A 25,349-nucleotide genomic window follows, 5' to 3' on the forward strand; every position below is an offset into this window, starting at 1 on the left:
TAAGGAAGCCAAGGTGGCTCCATAAACAGCTGTCAAATGATTTGAGGAATAAAAAAGAGTCATTTAGGAAATGGTGCTCAATGTGGGAAAAAAAAGTATAACAGGGGAGATGGGAATGGTATCCTAGGATCACTGTTGGGGCAGTCCACAAACACCTAGTTTCTTTAAATGTAACAAGTCAGCATGAGTTTCACAAGAACAATCTTTTTAGACCAACTTTATCTCTTTTTTCGAGAAACTTTGCTGGATCAAGAGAATGCTGTGGACATAGTTTACCTGGATTTCTGTAAAGCGTTTGATAAGGTTCCACATGATATTCTTGTTGACAAGTTGGTAAAATGTGGTAAGGATCCTTATTCTGTTCGGTGGATCGACTGGTTGACAGATCGTAACCAAAGGGTACTTGTTAATGGTTCAGGGCTAGAGAGAATCCCTTATAGGTGGGATCTCACCCCTATAGTGCGGCCCTTGCCTCACCAGCTGCTAGTGTAGACCAGGGTGGGGGAGGGGGGCTGGGTGGTAATAGTATATTAGGGTAAGGTGGGCTAGGGTGGGTTAGTGCAACTAAGTGGGGGGAGAAGAAATTAGCACAGGAGGTTAGTTGGTTGTCCTCTCTGGGGAGCAGGATTATGGAGAGGGAGGCCCAGTCAAGGGGGGGGCTTGCACCGGGGCCGGGATTCAACGATCACTGGCTGGGGGAGGAGGTTGGACAAGAGAAGGGGTGGGAGCACTGGTGTCCCATATAGGACCCGGCCGTGCAGACGTGCTCGATCCCCTTCTAACCTCCGTCCCATCACCAGGAATGTGAGGGTGGAGGCTAGGGTAAAGGGTCCAACATTGGTCTTGTGCAATGAAAGGTTGATTAAGAACAAGGCCTCAACCCTGCAGCATTTCATCACGTAGTCGAAGGTGGACCTTGCTTGCGTGACTGAGATCTGAGTGAGGAAAGGCGAGTCAGCGGCCTTGAAAGAACTGGCCCCACCAGGCTACTTGGTCCTTCACCAATCTTGGACCCATAAGAGGGGAGGGGAGTAGCTATTGTGGTCCGGGAGGTCCTCACCTACAGGGCTCTCCTGGCGCCGGAAATCAGTGGGGTGGAGTGTGTCAGTATTGGATGGGACTCGGTCGAGAGTGTGGATATCTGGTTGGTATACCGTCCACCCAACGTGCCACCAGATGTCCTGCCCCAACTGCTGGAGGTGGTGGCCGCCTGGGCATTGCAGTACCCCAGGCTTTTGATCCTGGGCGACTTCAATGTCCACGCGGACACACCCCCTTCAGTCCATGGTGGGGACCTGTGTCATCCATGGGGACACTGGGACTGTTGCTGGGCCCACCCATCATGCCAGCCACACACTCGACTTGATTTTCGGCGCTGGGATAGAGGTGGATCTGGATACAACTCTAGCTGTGCCGTGATCAGACCACTATGCCCTGCGGGCCCGGCTCAGGATACCACCCCCCCCCCTAGTTGGGTGGCGGCCGCATTCTAGCCCGCCCGCGGAGACTTATGGATCCAGTCGGATTCCGGAATGCTCTGCGGGACCCGATGCCTCCTGGCAACTCACTAGCAGCCTTGGTGGCTGCTATAGACGGCTGCTATGGATGGCTGCTATAGATGAGATCGCCCCTAAACGTTCTCTCTGCCCTCAACTCAAACGGGCTCCCTGGTATACCGGGGCGCTCCAGGAGAAGAAAAGGGATGTGAGACGACTGGAGCGAGTGTGGTGGAAGACTCGCGACGAAGCTACCTGTCAAGAAAAGATTAGTTTGATTTATTTTGATTATTAATTTATTACTATTATGTATCCTTTGCCATTTTCTTCCAAGGGAACATTGTTATGGGTGACTTTTGGTTGTGGGGGGAATTTGTTTGAGATGTTATTTTGTTGCTTTTGGTCCTGTGTGGATCAATCCCTGAGTCGTTTTGATCTTCTGCATTTACTTCTTTGTGTGTGTTTTTCTGAAGTTTGTTTCTTGTGTTTCATTGTTGTTCTTTCCTTGTTTTGTTGGCTTTTCTAGTTGCATTCAGTAGAGGGCTGCCCATTTCCCACCTTTTGCAGATTAATTTTGTGATTTGGGGTAACAATGGTAGGATGAATCAGGCAGGTTCACTGGGTGGGAGGGGCCCTTGGAAATTTAGGGAGAAAAGTAAGAGGCAGAAGGTTTTTGTGTCTCCCTGCCCCAGATCACCCTGCCCCAGATCACCACTAGAGGGACTATAGGATGTCCCTGATCTGGGAGCTGATTCTCCATTGCCTGTACATCCCAGCAGTCCTTCAGGGATGCAGCAAGAGGATGCAGCCTGTATGAATCAGAAGGAGAGGCTGAGACTCATCAGAAGTTATCATCTCTACCCTTTCTTTCTTTACCACCTATTGCTGCCGGTCCCCTTCCCCTCTAGAGTCCTCCTTAGGAGGAGGCTGTCTGGACATGCAATGTACTCTGCAATCTGGGATTATTTCCAGATCCCCTTCATCCAATTTGCTTGAAATTCAAGTCTTCAGAAGAGAGGCTGGACTAGGTTCCCTAATACTTTGGTAAACCAAAGTCTACTTGGAAAAATCTGCAATTATCTGTGCAAAAAAAAAAAAATCAGACATCCAGTCCAACCTTGATAAAAATTTAAATGGCAGCTAATGAATCTTCAAGTTATCACACCAACATGTCCAAAACCATGTACCTTCCCTTTCTTGCATTTTGATTCAGAACTGAAACACTCATTTTCCCAATGTCACTTCTACTTCAAATGATGATTTCAGTCTTGGTTCAAGTACAAATATATTTATACAGTCACAGAGCAGAATGCAGATAAAACTTTAAAACCAACACTATAAAAATTAAAACTGCTCAATTAAATTAGCTAAAAGGATGTGGTGATAGTGGTTGTGTTTTATCGTTCTGGCGGGCTTGAATCACATGGGTGCAGAATTTCTCTATCGGGAATGAAACATGAGGCTTTTCATCCTCTAGTAATTGGACCAATCTGCTTCTGTTTAGTGTGGCTTTCTGTCTAGAAGTGGCTGGATAAGCTTGCTGCAGGCTGTGAAATACAAAGGATAGTAAGAAAGGATGTGTTCAGTTGTTTCCATTTCCCTTAATGAGCAGGTGCCAGTCTTGGTTCAATATACCCTAAGAACTGTAGCTTTGAAAAGATACATATCTGGGTGATAATATTCATGATAAGTCATTTCATTAAACCATGGCTTTGCATGATGTCTAAATTAAGCCTTTGCTAATACTTGTGTAATGGGTGTTAAGCTAATATATTTTTTTCTTATAAAGGGAGGGGAAGGAGAGATACCTGGTGTTTATGAGAGTTTGTACTCTACTTACCCTTAGTGGGTCCTCTGGATAAAGGTTAGAAGACATCTGGGGCACCATTTTGCATTGTTTGCTTCCCTTCCATAACTTACAGCACAATCCAGAGTGTGTGTGTCTGAAAGCACTCAAGGAGCCAACTGACCTTGCATTGGCATACATCCAAGATACGTCAGTGTCAGCACCAGTTACAATGGCACAGGCCCTCAGCTCTGCTCCATTGCTCTCCAGCACCAGAAATGGACTGCGGTGACTCACAGCGGCCACCCATTTGCACAACAGAGATTTAAACCCCTGCACCATTGTTTGTTGTTTCTTTTGTACTTGTTTTGGGGGCATGGCCAGAGTTAATTGGGTTCCTGAGCCCTTTGAGCCTGGGAAGTCTCCTGCCAAAGGTGGAAACTTATGCCAACAAAAAACATGGCATAGCCCATAGGCAACAATTGAACTGCAGATTCAAGTCATTCCCCCAACATTGGTTGGAAGAGCTCTGGCTGACAACTACAGGCTTGGCAAATCACCCCTGGGATGCCCAATCTCCCTCCCCAGCACCCAATCACTGCCAAAACATCTTACAACTCAGTAGTCAGAGTGCTCAGCATGGGACTCCATCTCAGAGCTACTTGCCGTGTAGACTTTGAGCAAACTGTGAAGCACTTTGGTGGTGGGAAAAGTATCAAGACAGCAGTTAGCATGACAGGGTGGCACCCAAGGAGGATAGCAAAGTACATGACCACTCCCTTTTCAGAACCTTAGCAAGTACTCCACCTTTGGAGACTTAGGGGCAACCACGCACTGGCAGGTAAGCAAGGACAAGGATCCCAACTTCCATATTCCCCTTGCTTTGGGCTGGGTACAGCAACAGTACCTCCTGCACTCAAGTCCAACACTGAGTTAGTAGAGGGGTGGCACAAGCTACTACCACATAGCACCATGGTCCTTGACATGCCATAGGAAAAGGCCCCAAGAAAGTTTCCTAGGAGATCATGGAGAGGGGACTGCTCTGTCATTTGCCTTTTCTCCCCCCACCACCACCACCAGAGGACAGGGCATGTCTGTGGATGGAGAGGGTTCTAGAAGCCATTCCACTGTATATGAATCAGCTTGCCATGCGAACCTTTAACTCATTCCTTGCAGAATCAGAGCCTTGAGCAGCAGCTGCAGGTGTTGCTTTGGATGGGTCACTAGCAATCCATAAGTACTTTAACACTGAACAGGTGAATGCAACTTGGATGGTATCATCATGTGCTGCAAGGGAGGGTTGTGGTGAAGCCCGACCCCCTCATGCGGCTGCTTTTGGAGACTCTGTCATAACAACACATCCATGGCTGAGCTCAGCATGCCACTTTTTCTCCCTTACTAAGGTTGGACATTTCTCTGTTTAACTTTTCCACTGGGAGACTTGCATATGTTTACAACAGGGAGACTTGTGGCTGTGGCAAGTCCAACACACAGCCCATTTTGCTGCTCCAGTCCTCTTGAAATAGAGCATAGCATCCGGCCAGCCTTTTCAGGTTCCACCTGCAATGACACTGCATGCCATGCCGGGGATCCTCAAGTCCTCTTCCTTGTTGCCCTGGGGAGAAAGAAAACTCTAGTTGTGTACATGTTTCAACAGTAATACATGTTTTAAAAAGGAATGCAAAGAAGAAATTTTGTATGGAAATTGGAATTAAGACACTTTTTTTAAAATCACATTTTTGTAGTTTTTATTTGTTATATTTATATTCCACCCTCCCCTTGTGGCTCAGGGCGGTTTTGACAGTTCTGACAATTCTACAGATTGAATCACTTCCTCTTTCCATCTGTAGTTATATTTGAGAATAGAATGTGGATGAAATAAATCCATTTTCAGCACTGGGCCTGCGCTGGACAGTTCCACAAAATGGCAGTGCTATTGACAGGGAACAACAAAAGTGCGTTTAGTCAAGGCTATGGTATTCCCAGTTGCAATGTGTGGCTGCGAAAGTTGGACCATAAGGAAGGCCGAGCGTCAAAGAATTGAGGCTTTTGAACTCTGGTGCTGGAGAAGACTCTTGCGAGTCCCTTGGACTGCAAGGCGAACAAACCGGTCAGTCCTAGAGGAGATCAGCCCTGACTGCTCCTTAGAAGGCCAGATCCTGAAGATGAAACTCAAATACTTTGGCGACCTTATGAGAAGGAAGGACTCCCTGGAGAAGAGCCTAATGCTGGGAGCGATCGAAGGCAAAAGAAGAAGGGGACGACAGAGAATGAGGTGGCTGGATGGAGTCACTGAAGCAGTCGGTGCAAACTTAAATGGACTCTGGGGAATGGTAGAGGACAGGAAGGCCTGGAGGATCATTGTCCATGGGGTCGCGATGGGTTAGACACGACTTCGCACCTAACAACATTGACAGGGAACATGGGCCTACGAAAGTATATTTACTACACACTAGGTGTGTAAATTCGTTATTAAGACTGGAGTAACATGGTATCCAATCCACTGGATTCAGCCCCATTCCACTCTCTAAAATATATACTAACTGGTCTGGGAAATACAGTGCTCCTTCCTACACAAGACTCACCCCTCTCGAGGATGCAAGTGATGCTGGCAAAAGGTAAAACCAATAATATTGATGGTCCATGACGGTAGATATTACCACTTGTTGCAGAGTACCTCTTCCCACTGTGCTCCAATAATGTATCAATCAAGACTGCCTCAAGTCCAGTTGTACACAGTGAGCCACATTGGCTTCTGGATACCTTAAAATGTACTGTCACCCTGATCCCAAACCCCTTGTGGGAATCTATTTCAGTGGGAAAAATTAATCCAAACACACAATGAAATGTTTGTTTGAATTGTGCCTCTGTTGAAATAAACTACTCTGTGCAATGATTGGACTGAAGGGATTGAGGGGATCCCGAATCAAATCCCCACTCAGCAATGAAGACAACTGGTTGGCTTTGGTCAAGTAACTCTCTCTCATGCTAAACTACTTATAAGGCTGTTGTGAAGACAGCACTGATAAAACCATGTACACTATCCTGAGTTCTTTGAAGACATACTGGGATTAAAATGTAATAAAGGAAGAAATTAATATGAAAATGTATAGCTATGTATGCTCTGTGGACTAATAACAATTACCACATTCCTAAGAGATTACTAGATGTATGACTAAAAATTCAAAGTGGGCTTCAGGAGTGAATCTTAATTACAAAGAGAGGAAACAGAGATTTCAATTAGTAATTCCATTTAAATCCATAGGTGGAAAGAATAGATTAAGCAGACTTTAAATTTAAAAGGTTCTACGCATTAAATTCTTCAGTCTAGTGTATTTGCAAACTTTGGGCATGTTCTTATATAAGGCTAAAAATCCTCATTCATCTAGTATATTTATTAGATGCAAGCTACAAAGTCAGTTAGCCTTATTAATTAGCTGTGATTTAGACTTTCTAGAACAAATGTAGTGAGAGTTTGCTTCTGATGCCAAAGAAAGAACAAGATTTGTTTCAGTTCTTATGAAGTGCACACGTGCTAAGCTGTGCCAAGTCAAACTGGCCGGTCACCAGCTCTGATTTAAGTATTAAATGAATTTGGGACAACTGTCAATCTTCAGAAGATTTCTGTGCTCCAAAACAATGAACTTTCAGGAAAAGAAGAATCATTTTGTGAAGTTTATTTTCACTTCAAAAGTCCAATGTCAGACTCCTGATTAACTTCTGCAGTTAGTTCCAAGAGTCATAGCCACAACCCTACAAAGTAAACAGCAAGTAAAACTGGGCAATGCCAATTGTTGCCGTAAGGTGGGTTAAAAATATAGGCTTTGTCCCCTGTTCGTATCTTGCCATAGCCATGAATTCACTAGCTGGCCTCAGTCAAGCTGCCCAATTCTTCCCATCTGCAGTATTCAGATGGTATCACTGACCTGGGTGTAAACTGCACGGAGCTTTTATTCCAACCCCTGATCGCTTTGTCCCCTGTTCGTATCTTGCCATAGCCATGAATTCACTAGCTTGCCTCAGTCAAGCTGCCCAGTTCTTCCCATCTGCAGTATTCAGATGGTATCACTGACCTGGGTGTAAACTGCACGGAGCTTTTATTCCAACCCCAGATCGATTCAGTCCCTGCCCTCTACACAGAATGCGATTTCCATTTGGAATTTGGCCGATTTTAATTTTCCTTCTGCAGCAAGAAGGATTGATCCGGAGTGACCCTACCTTTATTGTGCACTATCTCAGACTGCTTTTAAGCCTGAATATCCATTTGGGGAAAAAAGCTCCATGGTAGAGAACCTCTGATAAGCTACACCTGGTCATGTGACACGCTTGCCTTAAAGGAGAAGCCCCTAATTGTTCTCCTGTCGGTCCTGGATTTTTCCTCCCTCTTCTGCCTTTTTCGATCCTCTCCCCCCCCCCAATCCAAGAAAATAAAGAGGCTCCCTGCCTGGCTCCTCCCCCCCCCCACCTTCTGAACGACCTTAACCACGTGCAGAAGACTTTCCTGTTTCAATGGGGGGGAGGGGGGAGGAAGAATCGAGTTCAAAGCAATCTGTTCAAAGCAATACCCCCATTGCACTCTTTCAAATACTTAAAGGCAGCAATCTTATCCCCTCTCAACCTCATCTTTTCCAGGCTGAACCCCTTAGTCTTTCCTCATAAGGCTGTTGCTCAAAATTAAAGGTTATCTATGGTCTAAGCACCAATGTGTTAAGATATATGTCAATCAGTTCAATACAATACAATCAATACTTTGCATTCAGACTGTAATATATGAGAATTTGTGCTCTGCTGACCCACCAAAGAGAAAGTCAGCCACAGACATACAGCTTGAGACCGCTCAGCGGCATCTTGGGAAGAGGTAAGGAGCTAAAGGCAACATCTAGGGCTTCATCCTGCACTGGAGAGGTGGAGTTGATCTCACAAAGGCCTTGTATCCTTCTGTGATCATGATGCTCCTGCCTTCTTCCCTTTGTGCTCTCTCTCTCTCTCTCTCTCTCTCTCTCTCTCTCTCTCTCTCTCGCCTGAGGGAGAGGAGCAGCTTTGATCACTTCCTCTCTGGCCCTTGGCTGTAAGCCAAGAAGCCTCACCCCTTTCCTCTCATCCCACAAGACCAACTTGCATTGCAAGAATTTCATCAGCAGCTTCTACTGGGACTAGGTCCTTGATGAGCCAGCAAGACTTTTGGCGCTGCTTTGTGCATGGGGTCACCATCAAGCTGAGGGAACATGCCTTCAGTGGACAGCTGTGCCACAGGACTGGAGTCTGTATCCATGGCAACTCACTCACAGTCACACACACAAGCACATAGAAGCAATATGGGCCTAAGTGGAGGTTGCACCAGTACCCCAGGCAGGTGCCCAAAGAAGTAAACAGGGCATCATCAAGATCAGAGGACTTTCCCAACAGCAATTTGGCTCCTAGTGCAATTTTTAACATTCATTTTAAGGTAACTGATACATAACAACCCAAATACAGAACAAATAGGCTCTCTTTATTGTGGGGAGTAGGATTATCACAGTGAGTTTTGAAACAAGGAATATAAATTGTACCACCTTCTCCAGCTCATTTAAGGTACTTTCAGTGTAACCTTACTGCTGAATCAGGCAACACACAGTAATGTTTGAGCCATGTAATTAACGGTATTTAGTATACAGATACGGCTATGCTTTATGGCCTCCTCTCTTCAGAAAGTAAGAAAATTCTGCTCAAAAACTACAAGAAATAAATAGCTGATTCTTTGCATTCTGCATGGTGTCAAAGAGGAAATCAAGATTGTCCAATGGTGAGAGAATCACATTGTCTTGTAAACATCCTCAATAAACCATTCCAATTAGACTTCTGTTGTTTTCTTTGTTTCCCCTCAATACTTTTGGCTGGCAAAGACTGATGCCTCTAGGCCTCTGGTAAATGAATTATTAATGCAGGAGTTAATAATGCATGCTAATTGGTACTATAAACTACTTTCTCCAACAAATGTGAACAAAGGTCAAAACTTGTTAACAGCAAAGGTGAACTTTATATTTCATTTTCTCTGATATTCCAGAGATCTCAGAATTATCAGAAGTGGAACACTATGCAATGTTCCTTTGTACAGAGCACAGTAGCTTTCAAAGGGGGGCAGCCAGCAAGTCTAGATCAGTTATTTCCTTTCCCTGTCTGTTCTGTTGCTGTCCTTCTGTTTACTCAGAATGCCATCCTGAGGGCTTCCTTCCTTCCTGCTAACTATTTCTCTTTTTCTCCCCCTAACTACAATGAGGGTAAGACATGATCTCTTCAGTCTCTCTCCATCCTATCTCAATTAGATAGCAAGAAACTTTCCCTGGATAATTATAAGGCCTCCTCAGTTGAAACACTCCAATTTGATCTTCAGTCTCCTCTTAGACATTTGAATACTAAGTGCAATGGGGATCCCTGGGATAAGTTTTCAGAGAGCACATCTGGCCTGCCCTGTCCAGAGTACATCCAATCACAGAAGCTGAATGTCACTAAAGCATTTATATACTTCCCCCGCCCTAACTCCAAGGTGTACAACCACATCCCCTGCTTTAAAGGATGCTTCATCAAAAGCAGCTGATGGGGAAAATAGCACCTCCAATCCAGCTATTGATCAAAAAGAGCTCAAAATATTATTCACTGAGGATGTGTAATCAAGATTACATTCTTCATTTCAGATCCCTGGTTCTTTGTTAATATCCTTAAAAAAAACAATCAATTGCTACACCTTGAAATGACAAGAGACATTTCCTAAGCTTCCCATTGAATTTTGATAGCAATTACCTCCAGATTACGCAATCAAATTCCAATTTTTACTCATTTTATCCAGTCCCAATCTTGGGAACAAGGAGTTATGCTATGGAAGATGAGCTACAGAATTTTCCCCCATAAAAGAATCAGCTCAGGTCAGTGAAAGATGTCTGTTCCCTCAACTATCTGGATACCCCGGCAACTGATCTGCAGGCTCCTCTCTCCCCTGAATGGATTTCTGCCACAGGGTTCCCTGTAATTATCAGCTCCTCACACATTTTGGATTAGGTAGTATCACCCTCCAGAACCTCCTTCCCTCCCACCCCTTGTCTCTTCTCCTCATCCTCTCTTTCTTCTCAGGTTTGTCCATGTGTTTATTGGGCGGGAGAACATGGTTTTAGTCTGAGTCTTATTTGTATAGCTGTATTCATGGTTTGCAATTGTGATCTATCTCTAGTGAGTCTGAGTGTTAGTGGATAAATATTTCATTTAGGGCATTACATTTCATCATGTTTGCCTATTTTCTGACAGGGATCCAAAAGAACTCTAGCAGTAAATTGCTGTTTTTGTTTATTGAGCGATAAATGATTAACAACTATCCATGGCTCAAGATCAGTGTATCATAGAGCTTTTTCTTGTGAATATTATATAGGAATAAAACCTCCATAATACACCAGCAAAAGATCCCTTGTTTATCTGGCCAGAGACCCTGTAGTAAGTCAGTCCAGTTTGGGAAACACTGCTTCGATCCAGTATGGAGTTCTTGCACAAAAAGGACTTCTTTTCTAAAGCAACAAGCCTTGTGCGGACTTTATTTTGTAAGCAGATTCCCTTCTGTAGCACAACCCAAGCTCTGAACGAAAAGAAATATGGAGTGTAAATATGCTTAATATTACAAAATAGCATGCCAGTTATAGCACCCAGGTGGGTGATCAAGCCAGAATTTTGAAATGGTTTTTGTTTGTTTCTTTCCAGATACTGGAACTAGGAGTTCAGAGTAAAAATGATTGCTACTGGGATCAGTAGCAGTCTCTTCTCCCCTTTCCTATCTTCTGCTACAAAACATTTAATATAATATAGGCCTGTTGCAGATGTCCCCACTCTCTGCAAGCTGCAAATGTAGTAAAGTAGAGACAGGTAAAACGTGCAACATGTTAATGTATTTTGTAATATGCTCAGAATCAGTAATGAACTAGTAAAATGAATAAAATCAGACCAAGCAAGGGAGAGATTATATTAATGGCAAGGGATTGACAAAACAGCTTCCCATGAAGCCTGCCCAGAAACTCCAATTAAAATGAAGCCCTACTGCCCCACTTTGGACTTGTATAATATTATAGCAATTGGAAAAATTACAGCAATTTTACAACCTCTATTAGCTACCAATATGTACCCAAGCCAATTCAAATTGTGTCAGATTTGACTCTAAAAAGCTAAACAATCTGAAATCTTATATACTCTGCCAATGAGGCCCTAATCAATGTACCCTCTTTTATATCCACTAGTCCTTGAATCACTGATTGCCAATACTGTGGCACAAATTTCCCAAAGATCCATTATGCATGGTGGCATCTATGGTGGGCTGCTGCCCTTCCATTGCAGTGGGGCAAAAAGCCCCACTGTTTCCCATGTATGCACGGGGGAGGGGCTCCACCAACAAATGCTGGCTGCACCAAGGCAATGGCCCTGCGCATGCAACGGGGGGGGGGGGCAGAAGTGCTGGAGTGCTCTGCTGCCACAGCAGGGGCATGGGACCCCCACTGCATGATGGTGGGGAGCAGCATGCTGCTCTCCCACCATGATGAGAGTGGCAGTACACCAATTTGAGTCAGTTTGGTGTAGTGGTTAGGAGTGTGGACTTCTAATCTGGCATGTCAGGTTCGATTCTGCACTCCCTCACCTTGGGCTCGCCACAGCACTGATAAAATTGTCCTGACTGGGCAATGATATCAGCGTTCTCTCAGCCTTACCCACCCCACAGGGTGTCTGTTGTGCTGGCCTTGGATGGCAGCAACGTCATGCATAATCAGGGATTTTTCCCGAAGCCCTGACACTGTCATCACGGACATTCCAACCCGTGCATAATCAGTCAAAGAGATGTATATAGATACCTCCTTTAGAAGGCAGACAAAACCTTCTTCTGCCAGAGTTTTGAGAATGAGACTTTTGTTTTATTGACCTGGGTATTTTATGTAATGATTTATACATTTCACAGTAGCATCCCTCTAAGGCAGTGGTTCTCAAACTTCCTAAACCCGTGACCCTTTAATACACTTCCTCATGTTGTGGTGACCCCCAACCATAAAATTATGCAACTGTACTTTCATAAAAATTAAAACAAAACTGACCAATTGCATGAAACTCCATTGTTCATGATTGTATATAAATTGCTTTTTTTTCCCTGGGGGTTTCTCAGTTCAGCTCTTCCTCTTGTCCCACCATGCTGATCTCACTGATTTCCACTGCTCCAGACAGACGAACGCTCTATCTCAATCTACCCTGCAAAGCTGTTGTGTGGATGCCAAGCTGCTTGCTCTGCCGCAACCCCTGTGAAAGGGTTGTTCGACCCCCCAAAGGGGTCGCGACCCCCAGATTGAGAACCACTGCTCTAAGGAGCTCAGGGTGGCATATATGGTTCTTTCAATTCATTCAATTGATAGTGTATGGTAGTATATGGTATCAGGCTGAGAGAAATTGACTGCCTCAAGACCAAGTATGCATGGGGGGAAATGCTGGGTCAACACTAGCATGGCAGCAGGGTTAATCACCATTGGCCCGGCCCCCTCTAGGGCCTGGTTTTGATTAGGGCTTCCAGTGCCCCATGTTAAGGGAATGTGGATAGTTTACACCTTCCCTTTTTCACTGCGGAGACCATCAGTAGTCAGGCTGGGCTAGCACCATGCACCCAAGGAAGAGTCAGGCCTTACAGGACTGGCTCCTCCCCGCCTCCGGTGGCCCAGCAGAGACAGGAAACACCCCATTCAGCTCTGCAGCACTTCACAATCCCACCTTTGTGGAAGTTTACCCCCCCCCCAAAAAAAAACAACTGCCACTACTGGAAAGCACAGTGGAACCTTTCCATCTAGGCTGTGTGTGCATATGCAGAACTCTGGGGCGGACCATGTCCAGGGGGAGAAATCTTCCCCTGTTCATACATGGGAAGCAGTGCCCTGCTGCAGGAAACTGGCAGCAGCCAGCATGCATAATATGTCTGAGTATATGAATCCTGGCCTCCCAGCTTTTAACCATAATATGAATCCTGGCCTCCCAGCTTTTAACCATAATATTGTATAATTTCCACTAAAGCCTAAATAAAATGTTTTGTTTACCATGCTTCCAGAGTTGGCTTCTCCACTGGTCTAGCAGTTAGTATGCTTTGTAGTTTCTAGCCTCCCTGCCTTCTTTGTATGTGCATATCATAAGACCTGGTATCCTACAACTCTACTTGACAAATGTTTAAGCCTTTCTCAAATTTAAGAGATCTTCTTACAACTTGAGTGGCTCTTCTGGTGAAGGAATATGATTCCCATCTACATACCATTGATCTCAGTCTAGAGAGAAAGAAATTTGCACTTAAGTTCCAGTAAAGTTAATGGGACAAAAATAATTAAAAATGGTGTCTGGATTAGGGCACATAATGTATATGAAATCTTTGAAATAATATCACTGTGTAGAGTGGGGAAAAGGTACAAGGGAGAAAGAGGAGTGGAAAGGAAGAAAATTTGTACGAGGAGAAGAGAAAGGGAGACTTCTGCAAAATTAGACATTGTCATTGATCCAGGTTGTCTTGACATGTGCCAACTTCAGCTGTGTAGGGGACTTAGTACAATTACAGCCCTGGTGAGGAAAGGATGATGGTCCAGGAGCCCTCATCTGAGTTCAATGCAAAGACTGGCTCAAATTGTTGTTTGTAGATCACATATAAGTAAGACTTAAGTTTCACAAGCATTGTGCAATGCAATCAGGTGGATTGCCAAATGTTGCCCACAGTACCCAATAGAGAAGAAAGAGGTAGACAGTAAAGCCTACAATTATCTGAGTGAAAGCTTACTGACTGTGGCTTGGAGAGTCTCTTCCCATTATCATTTTCAATGCTAGTAATATGTGGCAGACGGTATGTGATAGCTTTTTCAGTAGAAGAGATGAGTAGTCTCTTGTGCTCCATTTGCAGAGGAGAGGAAGGCAAGTCTAATAGGTTCATGTAACAGCCTGCTCTTGGCATTGACTGTTGCTAATTTTCTTTGGCATGCTTTGACTACCTGTCTGAAATGGTGCTACAGTACAGGAAGGAAATTTTTCAAGAGATTAAACTATTATTGTTTCCTGTGTGGCGGTCTTCCCTGCCTATGAAAAAAGGCTTGAAGGGCACTGGAAAAGAGATTTGTCTGAACAGCAAAGTTGTTGCGATTCGTTCTTCCAAGCCTCCCTCTCAGAGGGCCTAGATTTGGCCAATTTCCTCAGGAAAGTAGTTGATGAGAGCCAGCGGTCTACATATAAGATGTCATAAAGGTGATTAATACTGAACTCACCATCAGAGGAAGTTGAAAGTTTATAAAAGCTATTTTAAGGATATGGAAGGAACATAAGTCATTTGTATTTTGCCAGCATGTTTCAGTGTTTAAATACCTCTTTGTAACTGCTGGTAATTAATGCTTCTACCACTATAAGCCAGTTGTACTTTCTGGCTTCACATGTTCGTCTGACAAATTAATTCAGCATGTCTCAGTGTTTACACAAATGGAAACTGTGAAATAATAATAAAAATCCTTTTTCTTTTTACTCTAGGCATTTACTGTTCATTCTTGAATTTAAGCTCATCACCCAGTTATGAATAAAGGAGTACAAGCTCTTCACTGCTTTCGATATTGCAATATGATGACAGCATTATAGGATAATTTCTCTGCTGCAAATCAAACAAAGTAATAGTCATAGTCATGGTCATGGTCATAGTAGTTGTAAAATAAAGTTATATCATTCCTGAAATTCATTATCAGCTCTGTTAATGATACAACTGCAGAAATAATAATTCCCAATTCAGGCCCACTTCAAAAGTTGCATAGGGAAAACAGTGGGTACATGTATGACTTGTGATTCCATTCAAAGGGTTGAATCATTATTTCCTCATAGTGAGATGAGTGAATTCTAAGCACAACTGAAGCTCTTGTATTTCCACACAGGGAAGATGTACATGTTCCTTGCACACACATTTAAAAGGAAGGGCAAAAGCAAATGCATAACTTTTTTCTGTATCCAACTGATCTTCAAATGACTATCCTTAGCACAGAAAAGTCACATTTCCTATAATTGCAGTTTTTCTTGAACCTCCAATAGTTGAAGTAGACTTATACATTCCTATAGAAGGATAGTTTGATTTAATTCAACTTAGTACTTTAGTTATATTTTCCCCTCTATCCACAGGGGCTGTAACTAAGAAAGAATGCTCATAAGAACAGCATCTTCTCTCCCACAGTGGCCAATTAATTGTCTAGATGTCCAACAACAGGGCACAGAGGCCAGGGTTTCCCCTGATGTTGCCTCCTGGCACTGGGATTCAGAGGGTGAATGCCTCTGAACATGGAGGTTTGCTTTAGTTACCCTACCTAGTAGCCTGCAGATAGGACCTGTGGATACCCCATCTCCAGGCTACAATGATCAGTTCCCCTGGAGAAAATGGATGCTTTGGAGGGTGGACTCCATGACACTGAACCTCACTAAGGTCCCTGTCCTCCTAGGTTTCACCCCTGCATAACCAGATGTTTCCCAGTCTGGATCTGGCAACCCTGCCTATCCTCCATAAATCTGTCTACTCCTCTTTTAAAGCTGGTTATGCTTGTCACCATCACTACATCACTACTGAGAGCCAGTTTGGTGTGGTGATTTGAGAACAGCAGCCTCTAATCTGGAGAACAAGGTTTCATTTCCCACTATTACACTGGGTGAGCTCGGGCCCATCACAGTTTTATCAGAGCTCTCTCACCTCACCTCCCTCACAGGGTGTCTGTTGTGGGGAGCTGCTTTGATAAAACTGTGATGGGCCCAAGCTCACCCAGTGTAATAGTGGGAAGCTGCTCTTCTTCACCATCATCCTCTGGCAGCAAACTCCAAATTTTAAACACTCACTGAGTAAAGAAGTATTCATTCATTCATTTAATAGACTTATAAACCACCACTCTCCGGCCAGCTGGGTTGTGGCAGTTTACATCAAAAGCATAAAATACAATCCCCATACAAGTGGCAGAACTACCATCTTGCTGACAAAACTATACAATGGATGGCGGCAACAATAGAAATTATTCTGTAGAATATATAGCACACTTCTTTCAGTTATATGGACTCCTTGTTTTTCTAAGTAAATGCATAGAATGGAAAGTGTAAATAAAAAAGGAAGATAGAGAGGTATACTATTTGTGGCTGCGTGACAAAAGCTGATCCAGTAGCAGCACATGCTCAACTGTGAACCTTAGGAAAGAGAAAGTTAGCAGTAGGCTGACTAAAAATGGTATTGCTATGGAGGAAAAAGATTATGTTGTTACTGAAGCCCATTACTTTCATCAATGGAATAATTAGAATGTTAGTAAAAGTACTGAATTCACACACAGAGAGAAAAATCATAGATGTGAATTGGTCAGACATTCCTTATCTCCCTCTCCTTGCAATATAAAAGGACACAAGTCTTGAACATCAAGAGCCATCTCCATTGTATCAGATTATGTCCGAGGGATAAAATTATATCGGGTCAAAACTGAAGTGAGTCTGAGGCCAAAAAGCTAGCATACTTGAATTCGCGGAAATCCAAGAATATTGTGGGATGGTAAAGACTAGAGAGAAAAATATGCATTAATCAAGGTGACATTATACCCCCAGAAGAAAAGACTTCATACACCCCAACTTTGTATTCAAGTCAGCCTCGAGATCTTGCCTGAGGGTTGAAATACCAGCCTGGAAGAGAGCAATTTCATTTACAACTTAGCACTATTATCTATTATGTGAATAGGCCTTTAGCAGAAACAAAATCCAGGCGCATTCCTAGTAGATTCAATGTTGGACAGGTAGCATTAGTAGCTATCAATCTGAAATATATTAAGAAATATCTACCTATGGCAAGCTTTGGAGCCTTTCAGCTGCTTCAGCTTAGCTCAACATTTTGGCTCCCAAGTGTTCAGTGAACTCCAAAGTGAAGTAATAAAAGAGGGAAAATATAACTACAGAGGGTCTATTTAGAACTTTTTGGCATGAAGCATGCAAGGGGAGGGGTAGTAAAGGCAGGGAATGCTGTTTATCTTGAGCAAGGATTTCCTTAGCACTACACGAGAAAGCTTTCTTTTTGTCAGGCATAGTTAATGGTCACACAGCAGCAGTACAAAGAGTAGCTCTCAGCAGTTTAGAATCAACAGGATGTGACTGCCAAAGGTATAGGCCCAAACAGAACAAATGTGTGGTAACAGCACAACAGCACACTTGATGTCTGACAAGGCCGATGACGATTATGATGAGCAAGAGACAGGAAAGTTTATGCAGTTAATGTTTTTTTTTCCCCGGGGGAGGGGGGATGTCATCATCCTCCTCCTCCCTGTAGGCAAATAAAGGTCATGACTGAGACAGAAGGGGCAAAGCATGTCCCACAGCTAAAGTCTACAAATGAAGGGCAAAGCACACTCACAAGGAACTGATGTTTATATGCATGTTCTCAAAGCTCAATCGCTGCAGAACAGCCGAGTGATCACTCTGGGGGACTTTTGAGGAGTTCCTCTAGGAGTGTATCAAGCTCTGGTAGTCATGAGTTGTATTTTTCAGGAAACGCTTGCTGCATGCACACTGAACCCACCAGATTTGTATTAGAAATAGCAGGATTACCATAACCCCACCTGACCTGGATGGCCTAGCCTAGCCCAATCTCAACAGATATTGGAAGCTAAGTAGGGTCAGCTGTGGTTAGTATTTGGGTGGGAGACTACCAAGGGATTAACAGAGTAGCTCTGCAGAAGAAGGCAATAGGAAACCACCTCTGAATGCTTCTTTCCTTGAAACCCTACAGGGTTTGCCATAAGCCAGCTGCAACTTGATGCCACTTAACACATACAAGATTGCCATCTTAAATATTTGAAGATTCAAACTTGCTCCCCTGTAGAAGGCAGAATAATGTTATCATATTACTAGTTTTGTTCATGGACAAGTTTTATAATAAAATTCCACTCATGTGGCCAAAATCAAGTCCTCTTTTTTTATCTGGAGTCGCCACCAACACCTTCCTTAGTATAAGCGGAGTGTTAGCTTGGCTCAAGGCAGTTTTTCTTACTGTTGCCCATTCTAATTTTGAGCATTAAGCATTAATTCTCTTTCAAGATGGCTAGGAACATCCCAAGTAGACCAATCAAAACTGAAAGACCTGCTAAAGGCCATATTCAGAACAGGAAAGTTTGGTATAATAGATATTTAACATGTTTGAATTCCTGTTCTACTCCACTGAAGACAATGTTAGCAGGCTGAACCCTCCTCTCACTGAGGGGCAGTTTATAAATAGACACCCATATATGACTTCCCTTTAATATCATGGTAAATTTTATTTGAGATACACTGCCTGGCTAAAATGACCCTAAAATAGATGTGTCAGCTAGTTCATCAGTGTAAATACACTGTCCCAAACAGGACACTACATGGATGCCAGCCTCTATAACAAATCTGGACAGTTGAGAACATGCGAGAAAGAGCAATTGACCCACTAACAACCTTCTCCAGGAGGTGTAATTTAGGACAAGAGGTTTCCCAGGAACCAGCTACTAATCTCATCAATTTCCAAATCTCACTTCCCCAAATCTGCCCACTTTAATTCAGAAATACTTAACACTTTTATCAAACCTAGTAGTTTTCTCAGTCAAGTAATTGGAGGGTCATCAACAACCATTTTACACCTATAGCTCATCCCAGGCAAGGCAATCATAGGCATTGTCGGTCTCCTGGGAACTCATCAGTGTCTCTCCAAATGCGCCATTAAATCGTTTTTGAAGAAACATGTCAGCATAGCCTGGGGTAGTATTTTGCTTTATAAAATATGGGCATCTTGATCCAGTCTTCTGTGTGTGTTCTAGGCATCAAAGATACACCCCTACTTATGTGTAGGTTTCTCTTCTTCCATAAAATGCTTGTTGTTTTGCTGCTGGATCCAAAAACCTCTCCATGTCATGACTAGTAATATTGCCTTCCCCACAAATACTCTCTCCCTTTTCTTCTCTTATTTTTCCTATCCAGCCTTGTGCCTGTGTTTATCAGTGCTTCCATGTATTTGCTGTATCCCTTTAATTCCCCTTAATAAAAAGTGTTCTAGTTTAATATCTGACTGGTTATTCTGAGTTTCTCTAACGGAACAATCCCTGTAAACATTGGTAGAAATCCTGAGTTATCCCCTCTTGATTTGTCTTCTTTAGCTAAATTCCCCAAATTAACTTTAGGAGACTACCCATTTGGGTAACAACAAAGCCAGAGAGCATTCTCCTCTTTCAGGACCTGTTCAGATAAAATTTCCAGTGGAACTATGGCCAGGGTGATATAAGGGGCTTTGAGGCTCCTTCAGGTTGTGAAAAGTGGGGTATGACAACCAACACTACTTCTTCAAATACCCCTCAACCAATTCAGAAATGGCTTGCAAATCAAGCTAATCTCCAAAAAGGAATACACATTGCTTTATACTAAGATTAATTTCCAGTTTAGACCCCATTGCAATCCCAATGAGATAATCAAGAACGCGGTCTGGATCACTCCTCCCAACTCCCTACAAGCTCTCCACTCCATTCTGGTTCTGCCAAGGGATCATGAACCATGCTGTGTTGCTACTTCTTTCTCCTTTTTATCTGACCTGGGAGTAGCAGAAATAATAGCTGACTGGAGGTCTTTCTCTGGATCCCTCCCTGGTTTGAAGAACAAAGTATTTATGACTATGACTCTGTACAACTTATCTTAGCCTTACAGCACATTGTTTTTAAAACTGAGATAAAACATTTGCTAAGGATAAGTCTATCAAAGGCTACTAACTATGGTGACTGAGGCAACCTCCACATTCAGAGGCATTAATCCACTGAATCCCAGAGCCAGGAAACAACATTCTTCCAGGGGAACTGGTTGACCACAGTGTGAGACAGAGTATTGATCTGATCCAGTAGGATTCTTTAGTTAGCAAGCCAACAGGGGTGTGGGATCTCTTCATGTCTTCTTCTAGATTGGTCATTAGTTAATGAAAAGTAAGCAGGGCCAGATTTACCAATAGGATAAGTAGGCTGAAGCCCAGGGCCTCAAAATCTGGGGGGCTTCCAGCCAAGGTATATAATATTTTTTTACACTGTGGTAGGCTTTCTTATACATGCTGCCATAATGCACAGCTCTAAATTGGCAAATCCACCCCATTAGAGACAGTTGCCCCCTCAATTCAAATCTAATCAATGAATTCCAAACCACATAATAAATCAAATTGAAATAGCCCCTACCCACCCAAACACCCCTTAAATCAATTAAATCAAACCGTACAATAACTCCCCCTACCCCAGTCAATTCAGATATTCTCATAACCCCAAAGTATCCCAAAGTATCGAACTAATCAGTTTAATGGAACAATCCCCTATCCATCCCAAAACCCTAAATAAGATTTTGCAACACAATCATACACCCCAAACCAATCCAATCAACTCACTCAAAATCAGTCCCACCAAAACCCAACATAAAATTTGATTCATCTACATGCCAAGAACCAACGCACCATATGAGGTGCATCCCAAACCACAACTAGAAACTGAACTGGGTAGCTCTAAGATGCCACACTGACAATGGAAGCCCAGGTCGCAAAGTCAGTGTGGCTGGCATTTTACACCTCCACCAAGCCAAGCTACTGTTGCCCTACTTGGCCCCAGAACACCTAGCCACAATGATCCATGCCATGGTCACCTCTAGACTAGACTTCTGCAACTCGCTCTATGCAGGCCTACCTTATTCTTGATCCAGAAACTACAACTGGTGCAGAATGCCGTGACCAGGATTCTCATTAATACATCATTGAGATCCCACATCCAGCCTGTACTCCAACAACTCATCTGGCTCCCATTTGAATTCTGGATTAGGCTTAAGGTTTTGGTACTTACCTTCAAGGCCATATGTGGTCTGGGCCCAATGTATCTGAAAGACTGTCTCTCTGCCTATATCCCCAAAAGAGCCCTATGCTCTGCCACCTCCAACTGGCTGGTGATCCCTGGCCTCAGAGAAGCATGTCGGACCTCAACAAGAGCCAGAGCCTTCTTGGTCCTGGCCACCTGGTAGAACAAGCTCCCTGAAGAAATCAGGGCCCTGCCTGAACTCTCACAATTCCACAGGGCCTGCAAAAGGGAGCTCCTCCACCAGGCATTTGCTTGAGGCTGACGACCCCAAAACATCTGCTGGTCCCCCCTCAGACACCCCCTTCCATGACCAAACAATCCAACCTACCCAACATCTTGTCAGTGTTACTGTTCCTATTAAAACATTGTTCTGTTTTACATGTTACATTATGATTTATATTTGCTATATTCGTTACAATGTTCCATGTAATTACCCTGTGACATTCTACGTAAACCCCCAGACCCGTATGGAAGGGTGGTATAAAAATCTAAATAAATAAATAAATGTCCTGCTAGCCCTGCTGGAGGTGGGGGCACCCTGGTCATTACAATTTCCCCAAACTATAGTTTCCACAGGAAACTCCTCATGACAATATCTTCTGCATCCACTACAGAAAGAACCTCCAGCAGCAGCTACAGCAGAAGTCAGCCTCAGCCAGTCAACCAGCAAAAATTCTGGGAGTCAGAAACCATAACTTTCCCTAAAGCTTGTTCTGCAGAGCAGGCAGTTTATTGCTCCATAGATGATGGGCCAATGCAGGCCAACAGGAGAAAATTTAATGTGGCTCCAAAATTACCTGGGTGTAAACTGCACGGAGCTTTTATTCCAACCCCAGATCGATTCAGTCCCTACCCTCTACACAGAATGCGATTTCCGTTTGGATTTTGGGCGATTTAAATTTTCCTTCTGCAGCAAGAAGGATTGATCCAGAGTGACCCTACCTTTATTGTGCGATATCTCAGAGTGCTGAAAATCCTCAATATCCATTTGGGAAAGAAAACTCCGTGGTAGAGAACCTCTGATAGACTACACCTGGTCATGTGACACGCTTGTCTTAAAGGAGAAGCCCCTAATTTCTTTCAACTTCTGTCGGTCCTGGATTTTTCCTCCCTCCTCTGCCTTTTTCGATCCTCTTCCCCTCCCCTCCAAGAAAAGAAAGAGGCTTGGCTCACCCCACACACACCTTCTGAACCTCCCTATCCACGTGCAGAAGACTTTCCTGTTTCAATGGGGAGGAGGGGGGGAGAGGAAGCGATCTGAATTCAACAGGATTGACAATGGAATAAAGAAAGTAAGTGCAGACTCTGCCCTATTTATCTTGCACTGTAAGACAGGAGATAAGATGTATATGGAGCTGCCTCCAAAGTATTGAAGTGAGAATGAGCTCCAAAATGCAGGGTAAACACAAATTCCAGTTTTTCCATTTTCTGCAAAGGATTGTTGGCTTGAAGTCTGCTATCACTCTTTCCATTAACATCAGAGTGCAAATGACTGAGAGCATCAGTGATAGTACTGTAATTTTCCTTCTGGGTGGTACAAAATTGCAATAAGAAAAGAGGCTATGAAGCCCCACTGGTCATTCATTCATTCATTCATTCACTCATTCATTTGTTTGCTGTCCTCCTATGCAGGCTCAAGGAAGTATACATCAATGATAAGGACATTCATGTAAATTAGAGATCCCCAACCTGTGGGCTGCGGACTATATGTGGTCCTTCGACTAATTGGAGGTGGGCCCCGAAGGATGCCTTCTCCCCCACCCCCCAGCCCTATACTTCATCCCCCCAGCCCTTTACAACACACTTCATTGTTGTGGCGTGTCTGTATCTTATTTTGAAGGGATGTTTAAACATTACCATAGCGATCAGAGAGCGCTAGGGCAGTGGTTGAGAGTAGAGGAGTAAACTACCCCCCCCCCACCGGACCTCAGTAAAAGGCGTTGAGTGGTCCCCGGTGAGTGGTCCCTGGAGTTGAGTGGTCCCCGGTGTTAAAAAGGTTGAGGACCACTGATGTAAATAGTTAACATTAACATGAAAACATTAAAATCCTTTTAAAAATTGCATTGTCTAAGGTTCATTCAGCCGTGTCATCAGTACAATCCTTATTGTTACTGGCATGGAAACATAACTGATGTTTTCAGTGGAGATTTTCTATTGTGGGAGAAGGTGATTTGATGTCGTTCTATCACTGGCCCCAACCAAAAGCCTGGCGGAAGAGCTCTGTTTTGGCAAGGAGTAAGTAGAGCATGTTTTCAAGTGCTATGCCCTTTTTCTCTGCACGGTAAATCACTGGGTTGTCCTCTTAGCCTGGAAACAAAGAATCGTTCCATGTGGCATGTATGGAATGTACAGGCAGAAAATGAGTTCAAACAAGTTAATTTTATATTGATAACATTTTCCCCTAATGCTACTTTCCATGACTTTTTACAGGCAGCTGAACCTTTGAAAATTAATAATAGAAAGCTTTTTACTCCTGTCCTCAGCATGCCTTGGTTTTAATAACAAGATTGATAGTTATTTCAGAAATATATCAAGAAAGATTTCAAAAGCTACCTTATTTTATTAGGCACAATTATTAAATTTTCACTGGCATTTGCAGCTCATTTTTGCTAGTAAGCATTATACGCTAATTCTTTGAGTTCATATTGAGTTTAACCATATGAATTTCTCTCATAAAAAAGTACAGTGTGCACTGGCAGTACTGAACGGTATGAAGAATTAACAGTTATCAAATTCTTAAGTGAAAGCCATTTCTGCTTGAGAATTTGCTGCCAATGATCATACTTCCATGTAGAAACATGAATATCTAATTGTTGGCCAACAATAGCAGCAGGCATTCCTTTTCAGTAGCATATGGTATACACCATAAAGTCTAGGCTTTAGTAACAGGAATTTGGACTTTGAATACAGTAAGATCAGGAGGCATTGAGTAATTTGGGAAGCAGGTACAAAAAATTGTAGTAATACTGTCCAACTTTTTTTTACAAGTTCCAGAGTTGCTAAAAAGTCAGGATACATACAATGGACTTAAGAGTTGTGCCATATCTGCTTGGGTCTGGGTTCACATACATATGGACTCTCCTTTCTTGTAGGTCTTCAAGAAGAGGCTAGATAGCTATCTGTTAGGGCTGCTGGAGTTGTATATTACTCCACTGAGCATGGGGCTGGACTTCCAAGATTCCTTCTAACTCTATGACTCAAATCACTGAGTACAGATGAGAGTCCAGTGAAAAGCATGGTAGATTAAATGGTGTGTAGCAAATAGGGCCACCAAATACCGCACCATTGAACTCATTTCTCATGCTAACAAAGTTATGCTCAAAATCCTACAAGCTAGGCTCCAGCAATATGTGGACCGAGAACTTCCAGAAGTACAGGCAGGATTTCGAAGAGGCGGAGGAACTAGAGATCAAATTGCCAACATACGCTGGATCATGGAGAAAGATGGGAGTTCCAGAAGAACATCTACTTCTGCTTCATTGACTATGCTAAAGCCTTTGATTGTGTCGAGCACAACAAATTGTGGCAAGTTCTTAAAGAGATGGGAATACCAGAGCATCTTATTTGTCTCTTGAGAAATTTATATGCAGGTCAAGAAGCAACAGTGATAACTGAACATGGAATCACTGATTGGTTCAAAATTGAGAAAAGAGTTCAGCAAGGCTGTATACTGTCGCCTTGCCTATTTAACTTGTATGCGGAGCACATCATGAGAAAGGCGGGATTAGAGGAGTCACAAATTGGGATCAAGATAGCAGGGAGAAATATCAACAACCTCAGATATGCAGATGATACCACTCTAATGGCAGGAAGGAAAGAGGAACTAAAGAGCCTGTTGATGCGGGTGAAGGAGGAGAGTGTAAAAGTTGGCTTGAAACTCAACATCAAGAAAACGATCATGGCATCCGGCCCTCTCAATTTCTGGCAAATAGATGGGGAAGAAATGGAGATAGTGACAGATTTTATTTTCCTGGGCTTCAAGATCACTGCAGATGGGGACTGCAGCAAAGAAATCAAAAGACGCTTGCTCCTGGGGAGGAAAGCTATGGCAAATCTAGACAGCATCCTAAAAAGCAGAGATATCACCCTGCCAACAAAAGTGTGTTTAGTCAAGGCTATGATATTCCCAGTTGCAATGTATGGCTGTGAAAATTGGACCATAAGGAAAGCCAAGCGTCAAAGAATTGA

At 43.3% G+C, this 25,349-nt stretch overlaps 1 protein-coding gene across 3 annotated transcripts in view; it reads right to left on the reverse strand.

The window, feature by feature from the left end:
- Positions 1-2,687: 2,687 nt before the first annotated feature.
- Positions 2,688-25,349, reverse strand: part of SETD4 (SET domain containing 4) — a 126,515-nt gene continuing 103,853 nt past the window's right edge. The window contains exons 11-12 of one of the 3 annotated variants that reach the window (XR_013231937.1): positions 4,439-4,897; positions 2,718-3,043 (exon numbers count right to left, since the gene is read on the reverse strand). Coding sequence is in view for 2 of the 3 variants with exons in the window: in XM_077342652.1 (XP_077198767.1) it covers positions 4,832-4,897 (66 nt within the window). In the remaining variant the exon portion in view is untranslated. Of the gene's footprint in view, positions 4,898-25,349 lie in introns of all 3 variants that reach the window. The other 2 variants (XM_077342655.1, XM_077342652.1) reach the window with 2 other exon arrangements.

This window comes from Paroedura picta, chromosome 6, assembly GCF_049243985.1.
Source record: "Paroedura picta isolate Pp20150507F chromosome 6, Ppicta_v3.0, whole genome shotgun sequence".
NCBI classification, from domain to species: Eukaryota; Metazoa; Chordata; class Lepidosauria; order Squamata; family Gekkonidae; genus Paroedura; species Paroedura picta.